We start from the raw sequence: 11,041 nt of genomic DNA, 5'->3' as shown, positions 1-11,041 counted from the left end.
CAGTCAGCTGATTGTTTATCCTTATGGAGCAGGAAACCTTCAGAATAAAAGCATCACCAAAAGGCCACAATGTCCACTCCTACATCTAACACAGACTAATAACACAAATGTAGCTTGAATAAATAGATGAATAAACACATTTTAGGCAGAACGTATTACATTATACAGAGAGGAGCTTCTGCCCTCATTGAAGTAATAACTTAAAAAACACACTTTAAAGTGAAAAAAGTTAAAAGGTTACCGTTTAACTGTTCACCACTCTGACTGGCACATAAACTGTATCTTGTGTCTGTCCTCTTTAAGACATTGCATTATTGTGCTTAATTTACAGCTCCACCATGTGGCTGTTTGGGCTCATAATTCTTGGGGAGCATTTGCATGTTATTTCCAGTTATTAGGCCATGTTTAATGTTTCTAGCCAATTCCAGCTACTGACAATTTGAGCTGCAGCATAAGACGACAATAATAGGTTACTTAATTATTATTGTTACACACAAAAACAATAGAGTTGGACAAGATAAAGACAAGAGTTCAATGTCTTCAGGGATAAAAGTAGGTGGCTTGTCTTTACACAGTAACATTAATATAATACAGTTTGCTCAGTCTAATTAAAAGTGCCTTGAAATTAAAATAAATAAAAGTGATCAAGGAAAATATGTGAACAGTTAAAACCATAAATAAAGAAATGAAAAACTGAAACTGAGGGATCACGTGGTGGGAGGGGACACTGTTGCAGACAGAAAAGTCTCATTTAGTATCACACAAATTATTCTTTATTCAAAACAATTACAAACATTTAAATGTCAGAGGAAGACAAAACATTATAAACTCCGGCTAGATTGTGAACTCATTAAAAGTGACATGTCATGATAAAAGTGCAGAGGTGTTGAATTAGTTCAGTCCACATCTTCTTTCAGCTTTGGCCCCTCAGCTCATCAAGGCAATCCAACAATATAGAGAAGGTTATAGTGTACATGAGTTAACATGGTTTTTCTGTGCAATAACCACAACATCAACATAGTAGCTTATTTTTCTAATGGAAAACATTCTTGTTAAATAAAGTATTTTCTTATGAGAACCACATTTTGGATTTCAGAGACATTTAGATTTGATTCAAATAGTTAATTTAATGTATTTATGTTAATAATCTTCCAGAAAGCCACTTTTGTTTTTATCAATAGAAAAGACCACCTCAACTTTGTTTATCTCACATCATCACAATCCCAAAAACATCTAAATACATCTTTAAAAATATTAAAAAATGTAATGATATTTTATCTTGGCACCTTAATCAATTAGTGGAAATCATGTTGTGCTTATGTTTGTTGTGTGTAGAAATTTAAAAAGTCCCAAACCAACCAGCCTGCCATGTTATTCAACTCAAAGAAGGCATGAGGAACAGATGGAGCAAGTTTCTCCCTAAATCACAGGTGTTTGCACAAAAATTACAGCGCGTTTTCTGTGAGTGATCATGATTAGTACTCATTAGGCTTTGCTGGTGATCTGTTAATCAAGCCCCTGAAGAGGTGACCCTGGACTTCAATCACTGCGTGTTCTTGTTTTCTTTTTTGTTTCCTCCAAACAGAGCTCCCGCCAGATACACAATACCCAGACCCACCGCTGCCGCCACACCTGCGACCATGACCGCTTCTCCTGCCTTACACACCTGCAGAGGGAAATTCAGCATCTTTTAGTTTGCGGGCTATGATGAGCAGTCTTGACATTCAAGGCTGCATTAAAATGTATCCACACATATCACATTTTTTAGCAAATTTTTTTACAACCTTTTTCTATTATGATGTAAAATGTAGATTAAAATGTCAAAAAGGTTTGAAGAGTTTTCATTTATGTATTGATCCTCATCATGACAATAGGTCACTTTGAATCATTGTAACTGACATGACAACTTTTGCCTTCTTCATGAAAAAAGAAAAATATCGATTGATTGATATTTTATTTCCCAAGTCAAACACAAAATCCACAGTGTGTGAGCTGATGCTTTAAGATGAGCAGCTACAATTAATATTTAGGCTTCTAAAAAGGATGTAAGTAACATTTTTACAAATCAGTTTGCGATCTCTTGGCTTCCCGAGACTTCACAACGAGCTCAATGGAGCCATTTTATGTTTTTTTTAAAAAGTCTCCATCTATTTCAGTTGTTCAGGAGAATGCTGGAACACGGTTTTGCTGTAAATCTTCAGAAATGTTTCTGGACTACAAAACTTCATCCAACTTTCCATCAGCATGGGCGTGAGTAGTTAATGACAACGTTGAAACTTTTAGGTAAACTTTAAAGCTTATGTTTAAATCTTTACCAGTGTTTTCAATCCTTTAATGTTGTTTGTGTGTTTTATTGAAAACTCATGTCACACTTACAAAAACCTCTGGCTGCACCATGTCTAACCCCTTTAATTTTTCACCCCAGCCCCAAAAAGAGTCTCAAATGTAAAAGTCAAACATGGGTCCACTGACCTGCCGGGATTCAGCTTTTCCGTATCGCAGCTCGTTTGCAAAGTGCTCACAGTTCCCCCTGAAGACGCAGTACGGCAGCTCCGTGCCCACCATTGCATTCGCCTCCCTCAAAATAATGCGAGCCGGGCGGGGCTCATACTTCTTGTCCAGGCCGTTGTTAATTTTCCACTGGTTGGTTCCCACAACGTCCCACAGCTCCTGTTTCTTCACCATGGCCTTCTCAGTTAGGACAGACATCATGCTGTTGGCTCCTGCACCAGGGACTTCAGCTATGAATAGAAAGGAATGACAGAAAGCGAATGAAACACAGAATTTGTGGTTTATTAATTATGAATCAGTTCAAACAAACAACCTAAGTTGATATTCGAGTCTGAAATGCGATAGAGCGTGTGTGGGCCACTATTAAAGGCTGTCATTGTGCAAAACTGGCACAGGTTAGGATTAGGGAGTAGCAGTCCAGACAGTTGTGTAATGTCGGGGGACTCACAGGGTGGTGCCAAGTGGACAATGAAGCCATCACCAACATACACAGCCCAGTGCTGATAGGTGCCCCTGAAGATCTCAATCAAGTCCCCAGGCTCCGGTTTCTCGTCATACTACAACAAAAGACCACACACAAAAAAGTTTGACTTTAAAACAGACTGTTTGGCAGAACCTTTGACCTGGCCGGACTCCATGACACAGTCTTGGTCACACAAAGATAAGATAAGACATTTAAATGAATTCAAACTTATTACACTAAATGCTATATAAAACAATACATTGGACACATGCTATAAACGCTGCATAACGGAACATAACTGCTAATATAAAACACACAAAAATAAAGTGATGATTGCCTACCAGTGTGGGGGCCATGTCAGTGTTTGATAGCTGGAAACCTTGGGTTGGTTTCACTTTCCAGTTCTTGTACATGCGGGAAGAAATCATTTCACAGACCTGATATTAGCACTCAACATGAGATACTGAGAAACGTGCAGATGCATAAATAGTCTAACATATCTGATTACATGGTATTAAAATATCCAAACGTGTCTTATGCAACATAAACCTCACGCTTTCAAGTTTTAGCAAACAACACAAGTGACGTAGCATCAAAAACTAGCCGAAAGCTAGCGCGCTGATTAGCTTCATCTTGCTCTGTTTACATCGTCAAAATGCCGGTTACGTCATCTATGGACGGTCTGGAATGACGACAGACGGTCCTCGCTCTACAACACGGTTCAGTTTGTGTTAATATTGACAGTCGGTTGTATTACCTTAAGCGACAATGTTTACAAAGCGTTTTATTACCAGAGACGTCACCAAAGAGCCGACACCAAAGAGCCGACACCAAAGCTGAGCTGGGAGCGATCAGCTGATTGTTGCTCCTCTTATCCAGAGAGCGCGACCCTTCAGAATAAAAGCATCAACCAAACGTCGAAAATGTACCTCCTACTACAACGACACGGACTAGTACTACACACACACAGTAGTAACAACAACAACAACAACAACAACAACAACAACAACAACAACAACAACAACACATACTCTAATAAAGTATAAAGACAGTCAGTAGTACTGGTGGCTGGACTATCATTTCATTGCTGTGTGGGTTTTTATCCTAATATTCTTGCTTTCACTCTCAAATTCCAGTTTCCATTAGCATTAACAACATCAGATAGTTTCTTATAAAAGGTCATTTTTCTGTAGTGTACTTATCAAACATCACACAGGACAGCATGCTGCCGAATGACAAAGTGCATATGAACAGTGCATATTGTTTAACTGTTCATCCCTCTTACTGACAAATACACAAACAAAATGACGTCTCTGTTGTTTCCCCAAAACAAGGTCCTTCTGTGGCTCTGTGGGTTGGATCTCATTTAGTATTTAGGTGACAACCTACTCACACATTTTGAGATTTAAGTGGTGTTGAGATGAAAATATTAAAGCAGGAAAAACACATGAATCATGAAATACAAGACATAAACAGGCTAAATGAAACAACAGAAAGGAACATTTAAAAATCCTTATTGAAATGTATTTTGATATTCTTGTAGAATTAAATAATTAATTCAACATTTATAGACAGAATAAGGACACATGGGCCTAATGTTAATTGTAAAATTATAAGATCTTTTATTTAATGAGTGTGTTTTAGGTGTTTTTATTAAAAAGCATTTAAAGAAAAATTATTTACTCAGGGCTTTTGTCAATGACCTAATTTTACCTTTGAGGATACATGTATTTATTAAATATTAGTTTATTAATTATTAATAGAAAGAAAGAAAGAAAGAAAGAAAGAAAGAAAGAAAAAAAACAGACAAAAACCAAAGAAAGAAATAAACAAACAATCAAAAAGAAAGAAAGAAAGAAAAACAAACAAACAAACAGACAAAAAACAAACAAACAAAGAAACAAACAATCAAAAAGAAAGAAAGAAAGAAAGACAAACAAACAAACAGACAAAAACCAACAAACAAATAAAAAGAAACAAAGAAACAAACAATCAAAAAGAAAGAAAGAAAGACAAACAAACAAACAGACAAAAACCTACAAACAAATAAAAAGAAACAAAGAAACAAACAATCAAAAAGAAAGAAAGAAAGAACTTTCAGCGCCACAAGATGTCGCTAGTGACGTCAGCTGTCTGCGACGGTTTGCCTTTTAGTACCGACGAAGAAGAGCTCACTTCCGGCTTTGGAGCGCCCTTTCGGGATATTTTTGTTCTGAAATTGGACAGAGGGAACAACAAAAAGCTGTCACAGCCGCTCGCCTTGAAGCCCCACAGCCGAGAGGAGGATTTAATGTGACGCTTTCATGTTGAAGGATCAAGCGATGTCTGTGGTGTTTGACGGGAGTCCGCTGAAAGCGATGCAGAGCTCACACAGTCACACAGCGCAGACTGCCCTGAGGTGAGTGCTGGTGTGGAGGAAGCTGCTGGGCTGACACAACTACTGCAGTTAGACTCTAAAGTCAGTTTAGCACATGCCTTTTGTTTTCTATTTAAGTTAACTGAACAAAGATCAATGCTAGTCTGGTCTTTAGAGCCAGCTCATGTTGAAAGTTACTGTGCCACAGTGCATTGGACGTCAGGGCTGCAATGAGGACTTGTCAGTTAATCGATTATCCATGTGCTTTATTAAAGGATCAACGAAGACATCTACACATGACAAGCTGTTGGAGCCCAACGTGTTGTTGTACAGATGTTATTTGTCCCGAGCAACACCCTTAAAACACTTACAAAGTATTTTAATTAGAGAAAAGCTAATGTTTGTGGGGAAATGTTGTGTATTTAAATGTTATAAAATAGTTTGTTATCCCCATTATTTATCATTTTCCCATTGAGCTAAAACAATCAATTGGTTGTAGGGTTAGGTGACATGGCTGTTAAATAATACTGCAATATTAATATATATTTATATATACATAGTATATATCTCAATTTTTTATTAAGTCTCCTCAAAAATCAATTTTCTTGACCAAATATTTCGATATATTTAGAAGAAATATGCTGATAAATGGATAATGAATATAATTCTTACTTGATGCCCTATTCTGGCCATTTTTATTTTCGATTAATCAATCATTCATTTAGTGTATAATATGTCAGAAAGTAATAAAAAAATGCCAACCACAACTTCCAACTTCCATTAATTTTCTGTCAGTCAATTTTTAATGCAGGTTTGCTAGCTCCTTATACAGAAGGATTTGCTGCTTGACTTTGTCATATATGATATATTTTAAGGACATCGCTTTTTTAGTGATGCAAAACTAGTCTGAAATGATTGTTTCCTTCTTGCACAGTCACACTCTCATTTTTCATCCCTTTCCTCATCATGTTTTGCTTGTGCTAAACTTCCATCCTTTGTCTATCCCTCTCATCTAGCGCCCAGGAACTGTCCCAGGAGATCAAGTCCTTCATCAGTGGCGTTGACACCATTCAGGGCCGGAAGCTCAGTGTCCGGGAACACGCCCGCTGTGCTGTGCGCCTGCTGCGCTCCGTCCCGGCCTGTCGAGGGGCGGTGCTGGAGCATCTGAGGGGCGTTTATGACGAGCACGTCTCCGCCTTCCTGCACAACCTAGAGACAGAGAGTGATGCCAGCTCCGGGGTCAGCTCCAACCTGGAGGACATCATACAGGTGTGATGACACAGAACACAAATAGGATTTCTTATTTAACAAGTACCTTATCATGAAAATTATAACTGACTAATAAATATTAAAACATAACAGGCCATGCTGCTGCTTTTCTTTGACTCATGTGATAAAAACCTGAATATTTATTACTGTTAGTCAAAAAAGCAATGTGAAGATATCACCTTGGGCTTTCGGATATCGTACGGGCATGTTCCACCTTTTTTTTAACAGATCAAACAGTAAATCGTGAAAATAATAGGCAGATCACTGAATAATGAAAATAATAGTTTGTTGCAGCCCCAATATTTTGTGTGTTGAGCTAAAAACTAACTGAATACTTTTGATATAACTTTTGTGTGATTTTCTTACTCTGAATCAAAATGTCTGAATCGTTTTTATGAGCTCAAAGAGCATCAGTATCCAGACCACACCATATCTCACTAACCTAATCTTTGTTTTCTTGCATTAATAAAAATACGACCCAGTAAATCTTTTTAATTATTTCGATTTGTCTGTAGGAGGTTCATGGTGTCCTGTCAGAGTTCATCCGTCTCAACCCCCGGGCCTGGGCCCCTTTGGTATCCGCCTGGGCTGTGGACCTCCTGGGCCAGCTGAGCAGCAAGCATGCCGGCCGCAGGGTGGCCCCTCACTCCTCCAGCCTCAATGAGCTGCTCCAGCTCTGGATGTCCTGTGCTGCCACCCGCTCCCTCATGGAGGCCTACTCCCAGTGTTTGGCTGCCATGCTGGCCTGGTGCCCTGACGCCTGTGTGGATGCACTGTTGGACACCTCCGTTCAGCACTCCCCGCATTTTGACTGGGTGGTGGCTCACATTGGTTCTGCCTTCCCGGGTACTATCATCAGCCGAGTCTTGGCATGTGGACTCAAGGACTTCTGCTCTCATGGCGCTAAGGACCAAGGGCTTCTTGTGATGGGAGCAGATAAAGGCAGCAGAGTGCCCAAGATTGGCTCAGTGGTGGGAATCCTCGGACACCTTGCAGCGCACCACTCAGACAGCATCAGGAAGGAGCTGCTCAGGATGTTTCAGGAGAGCCTGACTCCATCGAGCCCTATGTCTCCCACTTCATCCTCAACGTCCTGGGAGAATTCCCCTCAACTCCGTCGTGCTGCAGTACCATTTCTGCTGCAGCTGGCTGCAATGTCCCCCAACCTCTTTGGTGCCGTGTCTGCAGAACTGGTAGAGCTGCTACGCCCTCCTGTCCTGCTCCACCTGCAGGCTTTGCTGCAGGGCCTCCCCAGAGAAGAACTAGATAACATGCTAGGGCTGGCTGTCCACCTCATAAGCCAGAGCCCATCAGGAGGTGCCCGGGTCCTCCGTTTTCTGGCAGACACAGCCACCCCGGCCTCAGTCATCATCTCCGGCCCTACACCCTCCCCTCATGAAGGAGTCAGAGAAGGATGCGATCGCCTTCTTCAGATGCTGCTTCTTCACCTCCACAAACTGGTCTTCAACCGCTTGGATGGAACTGAGGTCAACCCCCACCACTCAGCTTCCTCTCAGCCCCAGAGGGTTATCCCCTTCTTGGAGGAGCTGCAGTCTCACATAGGTGAGCTCTGTGCCGAGACGCTGCGACTGGAGAGGAAGCGTCACCTCTGGCTGCACCAGTTGCTGTGTCTGCTGTCGGTGTATGGGGGTCCCAGCGTGGCCACTGAGGCCTTCTGCCAGCTTCTCACCCAGGCCCGCAACCCAGAGGAGTTGGCTCTGGCCTGGCAGCTCCACACAACGCTATCCTCTTGCATAGCAGGACTCATTCCTGCCGCTGTGACTCGCTGTGTGGCCCAGATCCATACACACACTCTGGGGCCCCGTCAGCTGAGGCAGCTGCTGCTGAACCTGGCCGCAGCCATCCAGAGCCAGGATGAGGAGAGAAGAGGAGCAGCAGGTGTTCAGTCCTCCATGGCCATCCAGGTGGGCTCAGCGGTCTCAGGACACCTCCATGATTTTGGTCCACTCCTTCTCCACGGTGACCCAGCTGTATCTCACGCTGCAGTGCGCCTCCTGTCCTGTAGCCCGCTCCCTCGCACCTCCTCCCCAGCACACCTGCTCCTGCTTTCCCGTGCTGCCGTGACACATTTCTTTCTGGCACTGAGGAGACGAGGAGAAGGGGGGAAGGTGGGGAGAGATGGGGGACAAGCAGGGGAGGCGGTGAACTGGTCAGTCCTGCTGCTGTCCCGTTTCGCAGCGTATTCTCCGCTCACTCTTAAAGCAGTTCTTCAGCAGCTGGTTGAGGGAGCGCTGCACAAAGGCAACGCTGAGCTGTTTGGAGGGCAGATCGCGGACATGTCCGGCGCACCTGTGACTTCGCCATCTGTATCCCCCGACCTCGGAGCCTCTTTGTTGGACATCAACTGTCGGTTTGGCACCACGGTCAACTTTTCTGGCAGCGTGTGGTCTGTGTTTCATGCCGGGGTGATTGGCAAGGGGCTGAAGGTCCGCACTGCTGCCAAGCTGCCTGACCCATCTGGGGTCATCCAGGTAAGTTGCACAATTTGAGAGCACAGTTTCATTACAATTAAATCGGATTTTAATACAGTTACATTAGCCGACAAATTTCCATCTCCCTTCCCCCACTTGCTCCTTCTTTAAGCAAAGTGGTTGAGCATGCTCTTCTATGGATGTACATTTTATCAGGCCTTTTAATGTGTTTGAACTTGAAACTAGATTGTCACGTAAACATTTAATTGATTGGGTGGAGGTAGATTTGTGTGATGTGTTGCAGCAGAAAAGACTGAAAATGTGTCACCATCATTTTCTCCTGTCTGCAGAATGTCCAGACTCTGCTGGCTGTCGTAGTCCAATGTTGTAGCTCCTCTGGTCTCAACGGCTCTATGAACGGCTCACGACCACCATCTGACCCTGACGAGCCAGCTCCCATCAACGCAGAGGCAGCCAAGGTCATTGCAGTCACATTGGTGGAAAACGTCTGTCCGGATGTGGCCAATGGTGAGCTGTCCTGGCCCCCAGAAGAGCACGCCCGCACCACGGTGGAGCGAGACATCCACATCCGGCGTTGCTTCGAGGCCCACCCCGTCCTCTTCCCTCTTCTTCAGGTTGTGGCAGCTGGACGTCCGGCTCTCTGCTACTGCTCAGCTGTGCTCAGAGGCCTCCTGGCCACTCTGCTGGCTCACTGGGAGGCGTCGCGTGAGACGTTGTCCACAGACTCCCCGTGGCACCTCCAGGCCTCCTGCCTCCTGGTGTCCTGCATGGGAGAGGGCCAGCTCCTGCCTCCCGTGCTGGCCAACGTCCACGAAGCCTTCCCCCACCTCACTCCCTTCGAGGTGAGGCTGCTGCTCCTGGCTGTGTGGGAGTATGTGAGAGGAAACGGGCCAATGCCCCAGAAGTTTGTCTTCAGCTCAGAGAAGGGCCTCTTCTGCAGGGATTTCTCACGGGATGGTGACGTAGCAAGATACGTGGCACCGATCCACAGCGTCCTGCATAAAAACATAGATAGATTGGGACACCTGTGTTGGCGGTTCCAGCTCTGAAGGTTAATGGGGAGCAAACTTTGAAGAGGGAATAAATAGAGACTATTCAATGTCTGTGTGCTCTATGAGTGGACTGCAAAGTTGCCATCACTGTAGTTCAGTTTCATACAAGTATAGCTGTATGCATGTGTGTGTGTGTGTGTGTGTGTATACCTTTTTGTACCATATTTGTAGACATGATACATTTCTAACTATTTGTTATTTGGACAAAGAAATGCCACACATATATTCTGTGAAAACAGAATTTGCTCCACACAAAATAAAGCCTTAATGTGTCATATCGGTTAGAAAATAACAACTTAAAGAGGTACTATGTTGTTTTGGAGAAGGAATTCAAACTCAGAATTTTGATATTTACAATACTAATGAGGTAATAATACAAACTGAGAAATATTTATTTTTTCTGTGACTGAATAAACAAGCTGTTCTCGGTTTGTTTCTTCAGTTTGTTCAGTAGTGAAAACGAAGAATTTGTTGACGCATAAAAAATCAGTCAGTGAAGATCTTTCTCTTCTGATTAAGATGTCTTCCCCAAAACTACAAAGTGCAACTTTAACTTTCTGTCTGTTTTGCATCATTTTCAGACTGTTCATGTTCTTAATGTGTGGCCACAAACACGCTTTGCATTTCTTGTTATGTCGTTTCAACCACTTTACAAATAAATCTTCATCTGTTCCTAGAATGTGTCATGAATTGAGCAACCGTGTTGAGGCTAAAATGTGTTATGACAGGACTCTCTTGGCGATTAAAGTCTCTGTTGGTGATTCAAGTGATCAGAGCCTGTTTAAATGTGCAGCCTGTAAATCCTCTAAGGCAGTGGTTTCCAACCTCTTTTGTTTGTTATTCCTTAATACTTTAACACTAAGATCTAAATTGCTGGGAACTGTATCTTCCTCCGAGCCAGTTGCATTTGAATAAACCTCAGAGGTTTTTCGAAAAG

General features: G+C 42.8%; 2 protein-coding genes across 3 annotated transcripts; one reads left to right on the top strand and one right to left on the bottom strand.

The window, feature by feature from the left end:
• Window positions 1-750: 750 nt before the first annotated feature.
• Window positions 751-3,855, bottom strand: LOC311257862 (phospholipase A and acyltransferase 3-like). 2 transcript variants are annotated; one of them, XM_084353802.1, is made up of 5 exons: window positions 3,766-3,855; window positions 3,316-3,378; window positions 2,960-3,068; window positions 2,473-2,741; window positions 751-1,666 (listed from the first exon to the last, which is right to left on the bottom strand). In XM_084353802.1, exons 2-5 carry the CDS (start codon window positions 3,328-3,330, stop codon window positions 1,544-1,546), a joined length of 516 nt encoding a protein of 171 aa, XP_084209928.1. In that variant the 5' UTR covers window positions 3,331-3,378; window positions 3,766-3,855; the 3' UTR covers window positions 751-1,543. The 2 variants fall into 2 exon arrangements, with proteins under 2 accessions (XP_084209928.1, XP_084209929.1); XM_084353803.1 differs by having other exon boundaries at window positions 3,732-3,806.
• Window positions 3,856-5,168: 1,313 nt separating this feature from the next.
• Window positions 5,169-10,777, top strand: ints5 (integrator complex subunit 5). Its single transcript, XM_084353573.1, has 4 exons — window positions 5,169-5,372; window positions 6,347-6,599; window positions 7,115-9,091; window positions 9,382-10,777. Exons 1-4 carry the CDS (start codon window positions 5,278-5,280, stop codon window positions 10,099-10,101), a joined length of 3,045 nt encoding a protein of 1,014 aa, XP_084209699.1. The 5' UTR covers window positions 5,169-5,277; the 3' UTR covers window positions 10,102-10,777.
• Window positions 10,778-11,041: the final 264 nt, after the last annotated feature.

This window comes from Pagrus pagrus (genome assembly GCF_965226575.1).
Source record: "Pagrus pagrus genome assembly, chromosome: 5".
Lineage (NCBI taxonomy): Eukaryota > Metazoa > Chordata > Actinopteri > Spariformes > Sparidae > Pagrus > Pagrus pagrus.
Note: the sequence above shows the minus strand (reverse complement) of the source record. Positions and strands in the feature narration are given on the sequence as shown.